Source organism: Aulostomus chinensis, chromosome 23 (assembly GCF_037954235.1).
Source record: "Aulostomus chinensis isolate RoL2024-O1b breed Wild chromosome 23, RoL_Achi_v1.0, whole genome shotgun sequence".
Classification (NCBI taxonomy): domain Eukaryota; kingdom Metazoa; phylum Chordata; class Actinopteri; order Syngnathiformes; family Aulostomidae; genus Aulostomus; species Aulostomus chinensis.
In genome coordinates, this window is record NC_141342.1 from 12,292,469 (window position 1) to 12,312,525 (window position 20,057).

The 20,057-nt window shown below is 42.1% G+C and overlaps 2 protein-coding genes across 4 annotated transcripts; both read right to left on the bottom strand.

Moving 5' to 3' along the window:
- Positions 1-519: 519 nt before the first annotated feature.
- On the bottom strand, positions 520-6,399 carry patl2 (PAT1 homolog 2). Of its 2 annotated transcripts, none has more exons than XM_086194672.1 (18): positions 6,263-6,399; positions 5,851-6,004; positions 5,325-5,590; positions 5,182-5,244; positions 5,052-5,105; positions 4,801-4,965; positions 4,063-4,211; positions 3,344-3,418; positions 3,137-3,260; positions 2,842-2,959; positions 2,620-2,726; positions 2,481-2,534; positions 2,262-2,404; positions 2,027-2,183; positions 1,756-1,896; positions 1,577-1,674; positions 1,312-1,452; positions 520-1,235 (listed from the first exon to the last, which is right to left on the bottom strand). In XM_086194672.1, the coding sequence occupies exons 1-18, from the start codon at positions 6,284-6,286 to the stop codon at positions 1,202-1,204; spliced, it is 2,067 nt and encodes a 688-aa protein (XP_086050798.1). In that variant the 5' UTR covers positions 6,287-6,399; the 3' UTR covers positions 520-1,201. The 2 variants fall into 2 exon arrangements, with proteins under 2 accessions (XP_086050798.1, XP_086050797.1); XM_086194671.1 differs by having other exon boundaries at positions 3,137-3,263.
- Positions 6,400-7,048: 649 nt separating this feature from the next.
- LOC147239614 (transforming growth factor beta-1-induced transcript 1 protein-like) lies at positions 7,049-19,832 on the bottom strand. Of its 2 annotated transcripts, XM_086194679.1 has the most exons (12): positions 19,639-19,832; positions 17,040-17,090; positions 14,422-14,570; positions 14,217-14,272; positions 12,995-13,131; positions 12,836-12,917; positions 12,320-12,404; positions 10,360-10,650; positions 9,041-9,214; positions 8,850-8,931; positions 8,448-8,596; positions 7,049-8,361 (listed from the first exon to the last, which is right to left on the bottom strand). In XM_086194679.1, the coding sequence occupies exons 1-12, from the start codon at positions 19,649-19,651 to the stop codon at positions 8,095-8,097; spliced, it is 1,536 nt and encodes a 511-aa protein (XP_086050805.1). In that variant the 5' UTR covers positions 19,652-19,832; the 3' UTR covers positions 7,049-8,094. The 2 variants fall into 2 exon arrangements, with proteins under 2 accessions (XP_086050805.1, XP_086050806.1); XM_086194680.1 differs by lacking the exon at positions 17,040-17,090 and having other exon boundaries at positions 7,170-8,361; positions 19,639-19,830.
- Between the last annotated feature and the right edge of the window lie 225 nt (positions 19,833-20,057).

Consider the following 20,057-nt stretch of genomic DNA (forward strand, 5'->3'; position numbering starts at 1 on the left):
GGTTACGTTAAAGTCCCTTCAGCAGAAAGCAAAGGAGATCTGGACTGTATGTCAGAGATGGAGACAGGCATGCACCCCCAAAATTTAATTAGACATTGAAGAATAGAATTTAATTTCTTGTAAGAGCACCTCATTGATTGGTGTCTGATTCACATTCATGAGTCCCAGCACTGGCAGATTGATTTCCACCCATTTGGAGTCACCATTGAGAGAGAACACAGCACAGGGCATTCACGTTGACCTCAATGTTGATTAATCAGGTTTCTTCCTTTTTATGGTTGACAAACTCAGGACTCCACTGAAGAAGCCCCCCCGCTGTCAATCTTTCATGAAGTTACTGATGCATTAAAGCACATGAACTATGAGCATTTTCAGTGATACTGCATCTCATTTTCTGCCCTTTCTTGGCACGTTTTTGTCTTACTAGTTATTTTTATTGTAATTTTTTTTATAACTTTGGAATATTTTGGGAAGTTTTACATAGATAAAATTCTGCAAGCTGGATCAAACTGTTAAACATTTTTAAAGATTTTTTTTATTTATTGCAAGTGCTCTACAAGGGTGCAATTTAAATTATTACTGTTTCCAAATTAATACAATAAATAAAAATCTCTTTACAACTGAAACATCTAAGATGGAAGGTTACATCACATACATCATAAATGCTACACATGTATACACAATGCATGCCTTTTTACAAAAACGCAAAGTGCATGGCTTATGTGCATGGGCCATGCCATGACAACGTCCTCTGTGATTATGATAAATCAACATATAGGTTCATCATGAACTGCTATACCATCCTCAACCTGGTCACTAATATCTGATCCAGCTCATTTAATATTTGGAAAACAGAAATGTTGAGCAGCTGTCTAATTATGTTCCCGTGGCAACTCTTGCTTTGGGTAGGGAAAAAAAAAAATACAACTTGGATTTGTGAATTTAGAATTTGGAGACCAAACAGGGGAAAGTAAAAAAGATCAGATAAAGGAAATAAAAAAGAAGGGAAACAGTTTGAGTGCAAAAAATGTGAAGGGAAGAAGGGAGAGGGGCAAAAGAAATAATACTTTTAACACAGGTATATTACATCGTTTCCATTGTGATGAACACTGAGGAGTCAGGGCTACGCTTCGGCTCCTTTCACACTAGTGCTCACCACAACCTGGTCGTTAGCTCAGCATCTCATCGGATAACGTCCACCTTACGATGGAAGTGCCACGAATCCTGTTGCAGACCTACATAAAGATATTTGCATTTGGGTTAAACACAGAAAGCTTCAATAGAAACAACCTCAAAACAATTTGAACTTACTCCATGTTGCTCTTCAGCTGATGCACGGTGCGCTTGTCCAGGTAACGACAGAAGAGAGTGAGCAGGTTGGAAGGCATGAGGAGCGGCTCCACCAGAGAACACTGGGAGAGCTGCCCCGCCACCTGGAATATTGTGTCCGTCCTTAAAAATAGAATCAAATTTAAACAAATACATTAAAAAAAAAATCAAGAACACTTGAGTCTTAATACACAAAAGGACATTAAAACAATCTCCTCTAGAGGAACATTAGAGTGAAGCTCCACACCAGGTCTCAAAGTCACCGATGCTGGGCTCTAGAGGAACGCCCGAGGACAGCAGCTTCTCTCCTTGGGACAGGAGAGCGTAGAGCAAGGACAATCCAAACTGAAAAGGATTGATGATTCAGAAAAACTCAAATTGTCACCAAAAAAGATGAATATGGAAGCAAAGCAGCAATAGAAAGACCTTGTTCTGACATGTAAGTGTGAGGCACTCGAAAGTCGAAAGAGTCTCAGACGATGTCAGATCTTTGAGGACCCCGATCAGCTGACTGAATGTCAGGCCCCCAATCACATTTCGAAGAGGTGAGTAGAGCACTGGAAGGGCCTAAAAGTCAAACGCGATGTTAGTACTAACAAACACTTCTGTGGAAAGCTTTTGCAAGGGAAAAATAATGCATTTCCTCATTTTGCTGCACAGCAATGTTGACAAAGTCATTTTAAAATAACTTCCCCACCTCATCTGGGTCTCTGCTCATCAGTGTTGGCAAATTTGAGGTCACAATCCTCAGGATCTTTACCGCAGAATCATGTTTCAGGAATGGAAAGAGACGGGCAACGAGCTTTTTGCCTTTTGTGACCAGCAGGAAAGGAAGAAACTCCTCTCCAGAGTCTCTACATGATGTTGGAAGAGTAAATGTTAGGATCCATCAAATGATTACAAGTATCCCTCTTCATGTATTTGTCACTCACAGAGGATCGTGGTGTTGCATCTGGGAGTAGATGTACTCCACTTTCCTCTGGGTCTTCTCCATTAACCGTCTTTCTTCCGCTTCAGACAAAACAGTGGTCTTCATCCTCTCCGTCTCCTCCACCTCCAACTGAACTATAAACAACTGCAGGGAAGAACAGGTGTGATGGATGAAGATGCTGCCAAAACACTTAAAAACATCTCTCTGCATCAGCACCCACCTTTTCTATTTTGCTGAGAACCTCTAATCGCTGTTGTCTGGTGTCCTTCTGTTCCTACAAAAGCAGAAATAAGTCATAGCATCAGGGAGGAGATGTTAACTCACTTCAAAGATGGCCCAGAGGTTTGGAAAACTGTCACCTCAAGAGGACCCTGAGCTTGGACTGCATGAACTGCACCAATGGCGCGGCGAGGAGAGTAACACGTGGACACAGCAACTTGACCTAAGGAGCCTTCAATGTGCACCACTGAAAGAGAAAAACACTTCACACTGGAGAAAAGAATGTAGTGTGTGCATGTGTGGCTGAAAACAGCACATAACAAAGAATATCAGAGGGACAAAGAGAGAAAGCGAGAGAGAACCTGGTGTGTACGAGTCTGTTTTGGTTATATACGGTGTGGTGAGCTTTGGTGGCTCCCTCTTGCTCCTGATGCCCAGCTCCTCCTCAGCCATCTTGGCTTCTACTCGCCGATAGTACTCCTACGACAGCACAAAGACACCAATCAGGACACCTACTATACAACCCTCTAATCTGTGGAATCTGTGGAATTTGTATTTTATCCAGGAAGTAGCTGTTCAAAGTTCCAGCGTTTTTGGATGACGACAGGGAGGCAGCTGAGGTATCTGACTTAGAGACAGAATAAAATGATGTCCTACCTGGTAATAGTAGTCCTCCAGATACGGATTCTCACTCTGCAGCTGAATCATCTGTAGTCGGGTGATCCACTCCTTCTCTTTGGTCGTCATCAGGTTGCAGTAAGGATCCCAGCCCTCAGATTTTCTACTAAACACGTCGTAATTACAATAAATATTTTTGTCATTTTAATAATCTTGGTTTGACAGAGTGGAAGATGTGGTACCCACCTATGGAATAAACGCTGTTTTTGGCTTAAGAGGCGTTTATGTTGTGGGTGGAGCTGTGTGACTGGACCGGGGTACCTGTGGGTCAAATTCACTCTCCATTCATGTTTGGCGGGACCCTCCACTACAAGCACATACTCACAGCACAGCTTCGACAACAAAGGAAGAATTTACTCTGCAGAAACCAACACAACGTCATTTTTCCTCAATGGCTTAACAACATAGTTATGGTTTGAATAACAGTGTTAAAACTTAAAAAAAGAAAAATCTCATATAAAACGAGAAACCTCCCATTTCATCATTCCATTAATGTTTCCATTTACCATTAAACCGCATTTAATTTTAGCTAACAAAACAGAGGGTGTTCAATGAAGAGCTGGATCTAAAGGTTAACTGATTTCACAGGGTTTGCACTTCGAGTGAAATCCCTTCTCACACACAACAAACTCATTTCTCACAGACATTTCCTTTCATGACAGGCCTACATTCACATTTCAATTCAGACGTACATTCTCTGACTCAGGACTGAACAATTATCCCTTGCTGCTACTTTACACTGCAGATGCTAACATATTCAAGCTTGGAGTTGCATGAAGTTCACAGGCGGCAGGTTTGAGTAATCATGCCGCCAGAAACAAGATTGCCAATTCGTGACAATACTCAATGCAAATTTGCAGGCAAATATCTCAGGCAGCAGATCAAACATTCTGATGGTCACACACCTGAAGTGCTGCACGGGATTAGACGAGGGGCTGTAAAAGGGGGACGGCCTTGGTGAGTTGGCACCGAAGCGAAGTTGCATCATTTTGGGCGTCAGAGACTGAGGCGTGGAGGGGCACGGCCGGCTTGAAGGATACATGTAGCCTCCTGTCTGACTCAACACAGAGAAACTCATGAGTCAGCACAAATGAAGCTACTTTTACTTGCTACTACATCTGATATTTACTTTGAGATTGGGTCAAAACTGATGATGTAATAAACCTGATTGTAATGCAGCAGTGGGTTAACCGTTGATGTGACAATAGGGGGATCCTGGTATTGTAAGTGCATACACCTGCAGGAGGAAGATGGTCAAACTGGTGTGCGTGTGCATCTGTTTTCCGGGACCCTGCCCACAGCAGTGCATGTTACCGGTGCCAAATGTCTCTCTGTAAGAGCTGACCCACATCTACTGAGGGTAAGACCGCTCTCTTCCAGGCAAGAGCTGGGATGATTGCTTAGTCACGTTTATTGCCACGTTGGCCTGACATTGTATCATCTAAATAAAGGTGACTTAGCTTAACATGAAGCCTGGAAAAAGCTAGTTGAGCTCTATCCAGAGTTGTCTGTGCTAAGCTAATTTGCATTTACCTCAATCTACAGGAAGAATAGAATAATCATTTCACCTGGCTGGAACAATAAAATCATTTTCTCTTATTCTCTCTCTTTTTTTTTTTTTTTTGATGAGACAGATACTCCACCTGAGTGGGGCTCCTAAGGCCAAATTGTCTCCTGGAGTAGGGTCCCCTGGGTTCGCCTCTCCTGCCCCTGAAGGAAGAGACAGGATATGGCAAATCCAGGAAGTTGGAGGTCAGGTGCTGACCTCTGCCTCTGTGACCATCAATCACACACACTATTGCACTGTCCTATGAAACAGAATAAAATAAGACAGCTATGTTTAGGTGAATCGGTGTCATACGTGCGACAAAGACGGTTCTTTGGCAACTCTAACCTGAAGTATTGATCCTGAGATTTTCCTGGTCTTTCTGTAGGAGGGCGCCATCCACTACAGAATGGAAATGAACATAAATATTAGCCAAATAAAGTGACAAGAGAATAGGGTTTTTGATGATTGCACTCACATCCTCTTCAAAGGTGTTCTGGTATATGGCGTTACCACAGTCCACTATGGCACTGTCCAGACTCTTCAAAAGTAGAACAGACCAAAATGAGGACAGGGTACCGTGGACCTCAAGTTCAGACCTTAATGGTAAACCTGCATCACCTTGAGGCTTGGCCGCCCCTCTACTATCCTCATCACAGCTGGGTCTTCAAACAACTGCCCCCTGCCCAGTCCTCTCCTCTGTCCCCTACCTCTACTGCGCTGCCCTGGGGGGCCCCGGGGCAGATACTGGGGTCTCTGTCTGGGAGGGGAGGGGGAGCTTTGGGGAGATGGCGGTTTCAATACTGGTGTTGGCGGGGGAGGCGGTGGCTCTCTGAACTGAAGGAGGCTGGTGCTAGGGTCTTCAGTGGTCCCTTGAACATCTACATCTAGGATACAAATACGGAGCAGAAAAGTTCCTTGATCACATGAAGAGTAGCGACTTTAAGAAATATTAGTTAGCTTCACATTTGATTAGATAAAGCTGTGTCAAACTCAGAGTGAGTCCTGGTAACTTATTCTCTTTGATTACAAAATGAATTTCTTATTTTCTTTGGTTGTATGGAGGCTCTTTTAAATGATTTTTTTTCATCTTTTTTTGTTTGTTTTTTGCCTGTGTTCTATGAAAGCACTCTGCAAGTCTACACACCCATCCCGAAAGTCTCCTCATTGTAGATGTTGATCTCCTCATCCTCCTCTGCCATGGCCTGCAGGAGCCCACAGTCCATGCGGGTCTCATCCTCCCCATCACTCCACTCCTCTCCATTCTCAGGCCACTGAGGCTGGGACTCTTTCTCAGGACCCTGTACAAACACACATCATGGAGGAGTCAAACACACCAAACAATCATCTTGGGCTACACCAGAAAGTGTTTGTATTTTTCCAAAAATCTAATACTTATTGAAGGACATTTAAGCTTCCCTATACTGTAGTAAAATACTTTTATAGCATTCCATGTTAGCGGAGTGGAAGGGCAAGCGACTTGGTCACATTTTGGTGTAATTTGTCCAATAAAATCATATTTTCCGCAGGTAAAAGTGTCTAAAATGATGCGGACTTACTTGCTGGTGTCCTAAATCATTCATGGTAAATTTGGGAGGTATTTTATTTTCTCCAGAAGCCGACAGGCCACGGTGACTACGGTCGCAGTTGCCTGCTGTCTCTCGTCAGACAGCGAAGGAGCCTCATTTAATTTTTTTAATTGAATTCACCTGTGCGACGCTACAACGTGCTGACGTCAACGCGCCTAAAAGCAGGCGTCGTCTCGCTAGCATCATTTTACGCTGTTTTTATTTAGGTTTTGAAGTTAATTTCTCATCTAACAAACTGTATTAAGCCAGAATACTGGACACGTTTCTTCATTTTTACCTGGTGGTTCTTTGGAGGATTTTAACGAGTGACTAGCGACACTCAGTGGTCAAAATGTATTTTTTTTAAACTGCAGCTAACAGGACCACTGCACACGTGAAAAATAATAGATATCTCTGCAGCAAATGAAAATTCTTATTTATCCACGTCATGAATGATTGATTGATTGAGCAAAGGCTACGCCACTACAATCTCGCCTGACCCAGTTTTACCTGGCAGACGCTCTTTATTCTACATCACCTGTTTTCAAAGTCTGACCTAAGATTCATATTGAAGACAAAAGAAAATATTAAAATCTTTAATAATGATCCATCTAGTAGATAAGTAAAGAGGGGGGAAAAATTAGTGACAAAGCAAGGCAATTTTGTTTGTACAGCCCTTTTTCATAAACAGTTTGTCTCAAAGTGTGTCTTTGGCACAACTGTGTTATGTAATTATGTTAAATTAACTTGAGCTGGAAATTGATGTATTTATCCTTAAGCAGAAAGGCAGCAGACAAACCATTTTATTCACAGGGAAGCATTCTTTTTTATTTTTGACAGACACGGGTGTCTCTTTTTAAAGCAGGGGTGCTAAAACTACCGTCACGAATTCTATATCACATTTAACAATAAACTCAAACTGGCTGTTTAACGTATTTTTCAGATTCAGATTATTTCTGACTTTAATGGACTAGTCAGATGTTGTTTGTAGTATTCTGTGTTTAAACCAAGCCTATAACAGTCTGCATTGTTTCTCTGCAAATTAAAATTCATCTTCTAATTTTCTACAAGGTTTACAGATAGCGTTAACTGCAAGCTGCCTGGTATCGTTCCATATAAAACCTGTTACTATTTTCTTATTGTCTTGTTTATTTGAGCATTTTCTCAAAGCGTCTCTTCAACTTTTCACCATAAATTTCACAGTTTCTTTGATTCATTCACCATGAAACAGCAAAATAAATGTGTTTATTTTGTTCTTCAGAACTGTCTTTGGCAAATTGCATACAGCAATAGTGAGAGAATAATGTAAAATATCTGATAATAAACATATGATACCTTCATTTGTTATACTAAACATAGCAGGCAGCATACATCATATAAAGGCAATCGCAGTTATACTTTTTTGCAATTTAAGCAAATATATTAAAGGGGCACAACAGTACAAGTCCTTCACAGAAACAATAAATTTGCTCTCTTCTCTACCTTTGGCAAAAGAATTCAATTTTCCATATTCAATTTGAATCAATACAGTATGTAAAATATTCACATACATGAAAAAAAATCATTTGGCATCATTTTGTGTCAATGCTACAGTTATATTTCACACTGCCAGTCAGAATGCAGTCCACTTTTTTTATCAAACAGAAATGAAATGGGTTGGATGGCTTTAATTTCTCTCCCCGTCATATATGGACTCCAATAATTCTGAAAACCAAGAAAGAGACCAGCTCCACCCACATTCCCGCAGTACAAAAACCCCTAATGGAGGCCTTGAAGTCACACAGCTTCACTTGGTGACTCAGAGGAGGAGGTCTGCTGCGTCCTCAGCCAAAGAGTTTGATGAAGCAGGGGTGGCAGTAGGGCTTGTTCTCCTGCTCCTTGAAGCAGCCTTTACTGAGGGGCTTCAGGCAGAAGTGACACACAAGGTGATGAGGGTGGAACTTGGCGCCCATGGCAGTGACACACCGACCCAGGATGGGCTTCTGGCAGGCCTGACACACGCTGCCACGGGACTGGTGGTAATGGGCCTCGCACAGCGGCTTACCCTCGTGTTCGAAGAAGCTGCCATTGACGAAGGGGCTGTAGCACTCCTGAAGACGAGAGGGGACGAGTCATTCACCACAGAGAGCCGTGACTCATGATGGAACTTAGTCTGCATAGGACAGAAAACACTCACCCTACATACGAAGCACTGTGGGTGCCACAGAGCGTTGAGCGCTGAGATGTAGTTTTCCAGGATGGGTTGGCTGCAGCCTTGACAGCGAGAGGCAAACAAGGTCAAGAAGCACTGCTGGCAGTACTGCTGACCCTCACGGTCATGGAACCCTGAGGAAGACATTATTTTCACTTTTTTTTTTATAGAAAATGGCATTTTCGACTTAAAATTCTTCCTTAAAACTCAAGCAAATAAGATGTTTTAAAGAGGTTAGCAGCTTAGAAGAAGAAAAGAATCCCTCATTTACAGGTTCATGATAAAACGAACTGAGAATCATGCGTTTGATTGGAGGGCAACGCGCTTGTGAGATCTCCTATTCACTATTGTGTGTTGGACCCAGACAGGATGTGCGCCGCCAATTACCTTCCTCTCCAAACGTCCGGCTGCATTTAACACAGCAGAAACACTCTGGGTGCCAGTTCTTGTCCAGAGCTGTGACCATTTTCTGAAAGACAAGAGGAATAAAAATAAAATTAAAAAAAAAACAGTCAGATGGAAAATCCAGGACCAATGGAATATTTTTTCATATATGAGAACAGTTCCAAGTCTCTTACATTTAGTATGGGCTTGTTGCAGTGTGCGCAGTGAGGGGAGAAGAGGGTGAAGTAGTCTGACTCGCAGTACGGCCGTCCGTCCTTCTCAAAGAAGTTGCGACTGCCCAGCTCGGTCTCACATTCGGTGCACACAAAGTGCTCCGGGTGCCAAACCTTCCCCAAAGCTGTCACCACCTGAAGGAGCAAACACACAGCAGAACATCCTCTTCATGAGAGATGTTACACATCACAGCGCAGCTGACATGAAACTTCAAATGTGGGAAGCTCCTGTGGCGGTTAGTCTACCTCCGTGCTCTGCTCCAGCTGGAAATGTACGTTCAAATTTTCTTTTTTTTTTTCCTGGTGCTGTACTCTGAATTAATATATGGCAAAGAGGAATTAGCTATTATTATTTGTGTAGTTTTTAAGCAGTGTAGCCGTGTTTTTTTTTGTGTGTGTGTGTGATCATAACAAAATGTGGTCCATTGAGGTGGTTTTGAATACTTTGGCAGGTGTTTTTTTATGTACTTCTATTGGTCTGTGGACAGATTTCGTCATCACACCAGTGTTAAACTTGTGTAAGATGCTGACAAGTAATTTTATAGAAATTATAATAAAACCAGAATTGTTTGTTATATGAGGTGAATGTAACCTTTTAGCTGTTGGTTAAGGGATTTTATTGGGGACTAACACCTTTTTTGACATCTTCCTCAGAGCCAGACGAAAAGATAGATATCTTTTTCTCTATATATTCTTTAGACCAAGAGAGGAGTTAGCTTAGCACGATGAATGGTAGTGGGTGGGAAGTGTTAGCATAGCTCCTTCAAAAGTAATAAAATACACTTTTCTCCAAAACGGAGAAATGTTGCTAGTAAAATAAGAACTTAAAATTATACGACAATGGAATTGAAGACTCAGGCACATAATCGGGGGCAGTCATTTGACAAATCACCTCATAATCTCCATGGTAACGTCAGCCAACAAAACAAATTGTTCACAACTAGAAGAGCAACTGCGGCTACTAATCATGGCTGTCTTTCTGGAGAGGATGAGGAGGATTACTGGGGGACAACCCAACATCCTCAACCTCCCAGACTTTTGACAGAGATATGCTAACACTTCCCATACATGACCATTCATTGTGCAAAGCTAACAAATACTCAGCTGGTCTCTGGGGGTCTCAGTTCTCTTCTGCATGCATCTCTGGGGTGGATGGCAAATAAGTTTCTTTAAAAAGTTGGTTCCTTTTAAGGTGCAGATGTCCTTTATATTCCTTATGATCAGTATGAGTAATATTATCAATATTACCAATATGGAAACGTATAAATAACACCACTCACTTGTCCAACCACTGGCTTCTGACAGGCTGAACAGTTTCCTTTTGAGGATGTTTGAACTCCTTGTCGGCTTAGATCTGATTGGAGGAGCCCCAGCATGCTGTCCAGTGAGCCTCCAGATGAGGGTTGTGGAGGGGCGACAGGCTGCTGCTGCTGTTGCTGCGGCAGTGGCTGCGACTGCTGCTGTGGCGGTGGTTGCGGCTGCTGCTGCTGCTGCTGCGGCTGCTGCGGCGGCAGCTGTGGCTGCTGCGGAGGTGGCGTTGCCGAAATCACCGGGCTTACGGGTGCAGCTGGCTAGGAAGAGACAAAAGACGAATCTTGCACATTTGTCTCAATCTACAGTTACCCTGAGAAAAAAAAATCCAATTTATTTAAATAAGGGGGAAAATATATGTTATACATATCCAATGTGTGTGTGCGTGTGTGTGTGTGTGTGTGTGTGTGCATTCATTCTGACCAGGCCCGCCACATCACATCTGAATGTTTCTCTGTCCATTTTCACTGTTCTTTTCACATCCCTGCTGTCAGTAAAGGCTAAAATTGCAGAATAAATCAAGGAGGATTTCACAATAAAAGACAAATACTGCTTCATATCGGTGTGATATATTTGGTATTTCTGGGCTCCTGTTGCCTGGATTGTTGCTAGCACGCCAAATAGGAAACGTCTAACTGAGATTTTCCAACATACTTTAGGTGAAGGGAGAGAAGAGTTTCACAGTTGTGGTTCAAAAATCAATTTCAAAGCAAAAGGATCAACACTGAAATAAGAAACATTTCAATTGCAAGTAATTCTGTCAATTTTTGAGAGCCCATCATTTTCTTAGCAATTTCTATTTCAAAACATCTCTTGCAAATGACTCAAACATTATTTTTTTGATTGCAATACACAGATCCAAAAGTAACTTAAAGAGGAGTCAAACCTCTGGCCTCGTTCAGACAGTAAATCAAATCAGATCTACATTACTTGAAACTGATGATGTAAGATTTGTTGTGTCCAGACATCAGCAACAAGACACAAATGTAAGGAAGACAGTACGACCGGAGAAGCAGCTTGTGAGTCAAGCAAAAGATGCTTCGAATTCCTATTTGAGTGTCCAGACTGAGATCTGGACGTGAAACACTGAGAATGAAATTTGATTTGAATCAGGTTTCAAACCACCTTCACATGTGGTTTGAATTAAAATTGTAAAAATCACATTCCAAGGTCTTTTTTTTTTGCTGTCCAGATTTTCTAAAAGAAATCTTGGATATGCCAAAACTTGATATAAGTTGATGGACACAAACACACAAACAGCAGCCCAATCTGTAATCACAACTCATATTTTTGTTCACTTAATGAAGACATACAACTAGAATACACAAACCCAGCTCTCAGGAACTTAAAGACTGGTTGGTTACAAGCACAGACGTACATCTGCTAACGGTCTTCAGTAATTCTGCAAGTTGTAAGACCTGAAGTAAAATCTACAACTAAGAGAGGAAGCGGGTAAATTAAAAGTAATGAATGAAACAGCTTGATTCCGCTGGTGTAAAGAGCGTTTAACAGTGAATTGAAAACTGTTCCCAGGCTTGTTTGTTACCCACGGCTGGACTGCACACTTGAACCAAACAGAAAAAAAAAAAAACTTTGTTAGCTCACATGCTAGCAGCCGAATAATTAGATTACACAGCAAACATACAAACAAACAAAACTAGATCTAAAATTCTTAAGGTGGGAAATATCTTCCTTGAGACCAATGTCTATCTTGAGGCCATATCTGGTGACTGATTTACCCCAGGAGGCGTGTGTGTGTGTGTGTGTGTGTGTGTGTGTGTGTGTGTGTGTGTGTGTGTGTGTGTGCGCGCGCGTGTTGCACAGTAATAATGAGGTCAACATGAGTCCACCAGGAGTCATCAGAAGCTGTGTGAGAACAGTTGAGAGGGGGATGTGAATGAATGAATGGATGCTGCTGGGGACTCTTACTGTGCTCTGAACTCTGAAGTCAGACAGAGAAGCCATGAGTTTGTCCAGTTCCAGTGTGGCCGACGTTGCTGAAGGCTTCCCTGAGCTGGAATACAAAAGACACAAAAGACACATTCCGTGAGCACTAATGTAAAAATACTGTCCAGAAGAAAACAAACATAACAATGAAACTTTGTGCGCTTTTAACAGGCTGTTTGCATGCAACAGGAGTAATTCAATACTGTACATTTTTGATAAACCAAACCTCACCTGGATAAGAAGTAAAACTGCTAGCACTGATGGAATGTATGCGAGATATTTATTCATTTTGCTTACTTATAATTTGTGAATAAAATAAATACATTTCCTTGTTTGATGGGAAAACACACAGACACAGCAAGAATAATAAGAATGGAAATGTTCTGATTAGTGTAGCTTCACTTCTCAACCAAAAAGAAAAATCTCATCGGCTTGCAGAGTATGAAGTTCTTGTTGATTTATTGCACTCTTATACTTTTTAGAAATGAATCTAGTTACTTGGAGGGAGCGCTTGTGTCCTTATCCTTGATCTTGTCTCTCTCATCTTTCTTTGAGGAAGGGAACTGGGCCAGTATCTCGTCTGAAAGCAGAGAAGTCATGAGGCCAAGAGTCACCTCGGAAGTAGACGCAGGGATACGCATCGCAACAAAGAGCAACCTGTGATGTTGAACTGGGTGGCGTTCAGCTCCTGTAACAGGTGGTCCAGTTCACTCAGACCTCCCCCCAGCAGCGAGGAAGAGGAGAAGGCTGGAGGAGGATCTGCTGCTCGAGGAGAGCGCGGTTTGCACACCGTGCTGTGGGAGAGACACGACAAGCAGAGCCAGGAGACGTTCAGGGGCGCGTCAACGTCAACACTTGTGACCAAGGCAATCATGATCGTCTAAATAGTTGGAAAAATATTATTTTTTTCCTCTCACTAGCACCTAGTTTGTCATCAATCTCTATAAACAGATATTTCAACATCATTGTGTATCCAGGAAGGACTGGTCAAATAGGGACATTCCGATGGAGGGAAAAGGGAAGTTTAAGGGAGCTGTGAGATAAATGTGACGTCCTTGGACATGTAAATGTTTGTGGTGAGCAGTAAGAAATGTAGTTGATCTAAAAAAGCCACTCTAGCACAGAAGATTTGGATGATAAACAGAAACGACTGATTTCCATGTTGTTAACATAGCATTAGCATTCTTGCCAGCAACCAAAGTACTTAACACTTTCAACTGATTGAATGAGGGACAAGTTGTTTGTCACTGTCCTGTATTCTGAGGAAAAGAGAAGATTCAAAACGTTGTTGTTGCTATACGATCGCTCGAAACTTGAGAGTAGGACCTTTTCAAATGAGAACTTTCTGAATTCCCAGTAGCCTGAACGCATCGCGAATTCAGAGCCAATGAGTGCCGAGACCTGCTGTTGCTTTTAAGTTGAGTAATTCAGTTAAAAGCTTGCATTTACTCACACGAACACTTTGAGACATTAAACAAATTTGTTCTTGCGTAAAATTGAATTTTTTTTACCCTCAATTTAGTCTTACAGGCCTATCGTGTTCCGCTTTTATCAAGTTTCAAAACACTTACACGTTACAAGAGGTACATAATAGATGTCAGGAGCACAGAGGGAAAATAGCCATGAGCCTTTGCGTCGTATCTACAAGATGAAATTGAGGGGTAAAAAAAATCCTGTGGTATGTAGGAAATTTGTGCTTAAGTGCATTTCATTTGATTGGGGCCCTTTTAGAGGCTTTGCTACTTTGTCTCTCATCTTTCATACTGACAGAAATGTACCTCATACACATGCTTTCTCGTTTAGCTCAAGATCATGTACTGATTTGAGGAGTATTTTGTACAGCTCGATCAAATCATGAGAAAACAAGAGAAGGATTTACCTGTATAATTTATCCGGGTTGGAGTTCTGGGAGGACTTCATTGCAGCAGAAACAGTCTGAGAGAAAAAAAGAAAACGGTCAAATATGAAAGGTTGCAATGGAGAAAAGCAGCAGGAATACACAGATGGTGATTACGGCGTGTGTGCACACACTGAAAACTGATTCTGTGTAAGACAACAGTTCCGGAATGTTCCATGGACTGTACCTGTTGTGGGGTGTAGGCTGGCGGTGGTGGCCGGGACTCGGTGGGGTCCTGGGAGGCAGGATCGCTGTTCTGTGGTGGATCAGAAGTGAGAAGGACAGGACAGCGAGCTAGAGGAGAGCCTGTGTTCTCCAAATCAGCCAGGAGGGCATCTGGGGGGAAGAGAGAGGAAATAAACCGCATCCGGAAGAAGAAGAAGAAGAAAAAGGGTGATGACATAACAACATAAAAGATATTAGGGATGCACGATAATGGATTTCTGATACGCCAGTATTTTTACAACTGATTTGGCCGATATTTACCAATGTCAATATTATCTGTATGACAAGTTTAGATGATACATACTAAAAAACTACAAAAGAGTATGAGGGCCAGGGAAGAAGAAAAATGTGACGAGAACTTTTTCTCTCATTATACTCTCAAAAAAAAAAGAAGTCAAAATGTTGAGATGCCGAGGATAAAGTTGAAGTAAATCAGAGGAGGGAGATTTTTTTTCATTATGTTGTATTTCAACAATAAAGTCAAAAAGTTCGGAGGAGATACATCTTCTGTCCATACGTAGTACGTGCTGTCATCTGAAAAGGTCGAGCTTAACCTTAAAATGCCAAATTTATTCTCAAAATCTCATCTTTACTCTCGAAATCCCCAATGAAAAAAATTCCTCTCCTCCGAATTAGTTTGACTTTATTGTCGACATTTTGACTTTTTTCTTTTTCTTTTTTTTTTTTGGTCAAAGTGAATATCAACAAAATGATGTCCTCTTCCTCTCTTTTTTCCTCCTCATCCTCGGCTCCTATTCTCCATCATAGAAAAACACATGTAAACATTGGCCATGTTCAAAATTGTTTTTTCTTTTATTCTAAAACATTTCGAAAAGTGAATAAATTCTATATTTACCTCATTGTTTCTGCATCATAGATAGCGGCCATCAGACCGACGCCGATAAGTGTACTGATACTGATTACTGTGCCGAGATGTGTACTGATAACTGTACAGATACCTGTACTGTTATGTGTACCGATAACTGTACCAGTACCTGTACGGATGACTGTACCAATATCTGTACCGATAACTGTACTTTACCAGTACTGATAACTGTACCAATACCTGTACGGATGCCTGTACCAATATCTGTACCGATAACTGTACTTTACCAGTACTGATAACTGTACCAATACCTGTACTGATACATGTACCAATACGTGTACCGGTAACTGTACCGATACCTGTACCAATAACTGTACTGATACCTGTACGGATGCCTGTACCAATATCTGTACCGATAACTGTACTTTACCAGTACTGATAACTGTACCAATACCTGTACTGATACATGTACCAATACGTGTACCGGTAAATGTACCGATACCTGTACCAATAACTGTACTGATACCTGTACGGATGCCTGTACCAATATCCTTACCGATAACTGTACTTTACCAGTACTGATAACTGTACCAATACCTGTACCAATACGTGTACCGGTAACTGTACCAATAACTGTACTGATACCTGTACCGATAACTGTACCAATACATGTACCAATACGTATACAGATAATTGTACCGATACCTGTACCGATAACTCTACCGATAACTGTACTTTACCAGTCCTGATAACTGTACCAATACCTCTACCAATACGTGTACCGATAACTGTACCAATACCTGTACCAATACCTCTACCAATACGTGTACCGATAACTGTACCAATACCTGTACGGATGCCTGTACCAATATCTGTATTGATAACTGTACTTTACCAGTACTGATAACTGTACCAATACCTGTACTGATACATGTACCAATACGTGTACCGATAAGTGCACCAATACCTGTACGGATGCCTGTACCAATATCTGTACTGATAACTGTACTTTACCAGTACTGATAACTGTACCAATACTTGTACCGATACCTCCACCAATACGTGTACCAATAACTGTACCGATACCCGTACGGATGCCTGTACCAATATCTGTACTGATAACTGTACTTTACCAGTACTGATAACTGTACCAATACCTGTACGGATGCCTGTACCAATATCTGTACTGATAACTGTACTTTACCAGTACTGATAACTGTACCAATACCTGTACTGATACCTCTACCAATACGTGTACCGATAAGTGCACCAATACCTGTACGGATGCCTGTACCAATATCTGTACTGATAACTGTACTTTACCAGTACTGATAACTGTACCAATACTTGTACCGATACCTCCACCAATACGTGTACCAATAACTGTACCGATACCCGTACCAATAACTGTACCGATACCCGTACCGATAACTGTACTGATACCTGTACCAATACGTATACTGATAATTGTACCGATACCTGGACTGATACCTGTGCCGATACCTGTCAATACTGATGACCTGCTGACATTATTGTGCATCCCTAAAATGATGGTAGTTTGGTTGGAGTGACACATGAATTGAAGACTATACCAGAATACCTCTCTGTGTATGATGGTGTTTGTGTACAAAGAAGGAAAATGAAAAGAAGAGACATCAAAAACATGCGATGGACAAGTACGTGACATGAGATGAAGGGCAGACAGGACATAGTCGGCAGGCTGGGATGAAAGACATGCGCAGACAGTTACGTACCAAAGACAACAATACGAGGACTGAGAGGGTAGTTAAGTGGCTCAGACACTCCTGAGGAGAAACAGACAGCCTGTGTGACCGACACAGCAAAACCAGCCCACACGTCAGACACCAGTCAGAGGACAGGACAGTCAGAATCAGAGATCGTCAAACGTCACGGTGCAGTTAGAAGAACGCTGCTGCTGCTTTTATATTCAAGTCATGCCAGTTTGGAAAGGATGCTGAGGAGGAAGAGTGTTTGGCCACTGATATCTTATTCCACTCCGCCCCCACTCGCTCCACGCTCAAGTGGAGGCTGCCCAGAAACAGAGGAGTGTTTTAGCCTTTGCAGCTGTGTGACATCATTGACTTTTCTTCGTATGCCACTGAGAAGTCATCTGAACTTGAATAATCTCAAATTGTTGCGCAGAGTCTGCCGGTTTGGCTGAGCCTTGTTATTTTTACAAGAGAAATTCTTGACATTTCTAATAGCGGCCGTCAACTAAGGAAATGCCTCGTCTCCTCTAGAGAGACGGATCAGCGGTGGCTCTTTGTCTCATTTGTCCTCAAGATGAACTGAAGTCATCCGTTAATATTGAACTGAGCACCATCATCGGGTCAGAATTTGAGTCATATTTTAGTTTAAAGCATTCAATCAGTCTTAGCTGAAGCTTTTAACAGCCGCTGCAGTTTGTCTGTCTGATAGCAGGATTGTGGATTATTCAAAAAGTTATGATGAGATTTTCACAAAAAATATGAATACTGTTGCTTCTTCGACCGGTCAAGAATTTAATAAATTTCTCAAGATGTGGTTCTTGGGAGTTTTTTTTGTTTTGTTGTTGTTGTTGTTGTTGTTTTTTGGAAGGTTTCTTTTGAGCAAGAATTTAGATTTGAAGTCACATTTATCAGGTTAAAAACATGTGAACTTGAAAAACAAAGTAAAAAGAATTCACGACTCTCTGGCAAAAATCGTCTCCGTCCCCTGTGAAAATCTAATTTTATTGATTGGTTTGTGGCACCACACACACACACACACACACACACACAGTTAAGAAGCCAATTCTGGTCCGGTATGCAGCAGATGCCATCAGACTTTTGACGGTTTGTGACAACTTTTGAAATGAGACGTATTGACGTATTTTAAAATGGTTTTAAATGGGAGCTAAAGCGAGGGAGGTGTTTTGAAGATTGGAACTGTTTGTGCTCCAACCATGTCAGAAGTGTTGAAGTCCCCAGAGTAAAAAAAAAAAAAAAAAGTACAATGCAAACTCCTGCATAATTAGAAATATCACAGTCAAAAAAAAATACAACCTGAGTGTTTTATCATCTTCTCATGAAACGTTTACAGTGCTTTATATTTATTAAATTCACAAATAAATATGACATTGTGTGTCTGTTCTGGGGGTCGATGTCAGCTTGTCAGACGGATGTTTTACGGACGTTTGACGCAGACGTCTTAATTCCGACATCTGTGTTGACTTAAACATAAACAGTTTAGCTATAGCTCATCCCTGAAGCCACTTCTGCCCCGGATGATTCACGTCTCTGGTACGGCCATGTGGTGGGAATCTTGTTCATATACCGCCGGTCCTCCTCCTCCCCCCTCTTGGTTGTCTCTCTCTTTTCACACACACTCTTACAGACTGCTCATATAAGGAGGTGAACTTCTCTCAATGGGAATTATGACCATATTTAGAGTTGGCTGTCGACTTGTTTGTCTTGGCCTAAGTTCCTCTCCAACAAGTGGTCTCTCTCGCTGAAATCCTCGCCAGATCCAAACACATAAACTTACAAGATTGTTGGACAACAACGTAAACCAAGTGTCCCAAACATGGCCACTGCTTCCCTGACTACCGCTCAACCAGTCAGCTTCGGCCTCACTGTGTGTGCAACCCGATCCAGATGTGCCCAGTTGTGCTTGGCTCTATCCATGTGTCCCTTGAAGAGTGTAAAGTTAGGTTTTGAACTTGAAGGATTGGGGAAAGAAAAAAAAAAAAAGGTTACAGCAGTCGAGGCAACAGGCTCTTTTTCTGTTTCCATTGTGGCTTTGTGAAATAGCAGCGTGGCCCCGGGCTATTTCAGGGCACTTTCCGAAACAGTTATTCCCAAACATTTCTTCTCATAATGCTCCCAGCACGAGACCAAATCCTCCTTCACCAAGACAAAAAGATAGCCCCCTTCCTAACTGTATCCTCAAGCCTTCAAAATGGAAGACTATGGTCCCATTACGGGTTTTTCTGCGCCGGACTTGTTGATATTAATGGATTAGCAGAGAAGGCCCGCTGTGGATCCATTCAAATCTAATTTACAAGGAATTCATTGAATTTACAGGACCAGCTTGAAACACTCCAGAGGTCAAGTTCGTGATAGAAAGGCATTCTCATGAGATGGAAGCGTAACATGTACTTGATGCAGCAGATAAGTTCTAGCCTTGTGAGGGTTCCCCGCCTTTAAATGTTAGAACCATATGAGCACATTATCCTCCTTCTGTTGTGTCCCATGAAAAATAACTGAGTCAGCAGAGAGAGGGTCCTTATTTCCTCTGGTAACACCACCCTTCCCTGAGATCCCTGCTAGATAGGAGAGCATGCAACCAACGCCGATCAGCGCTCATACTCACCCAAATCATCCATGGTAGAGATTTAGTCAGCCTTTACTCTCGCTCGGACAGCAACGCACACCGCATTCAGGAGGATACCCGCTGTCCGTCCCGCCGCTATTGTCCGTCGGTCCTGTATAACTTCTCAAACACCGTTATCCGCCAGCAGAGGAGGAGGATTAAGAGGAGGAGGAGGAGGAAAACGAAGAGGGCGTCCCGTTTTCTTCTCCCCCCCCTTCCAGAGAGCCGACGGGTAATTTAATGCGGTTACAAACCTCGCATTTCCCTGAGTCACACGACGATCATCCAGAATTGTGCCTAGTCCATGTGTTTATTGCTAAAAGATAGAGGGAAGGACACGCCAACAGATGCATGCTGGAGGCGAAGAGCCTCCAGCATGCATCTGTTGGCGTGTCCTTCCCTCTATCTTTAGAATAAAC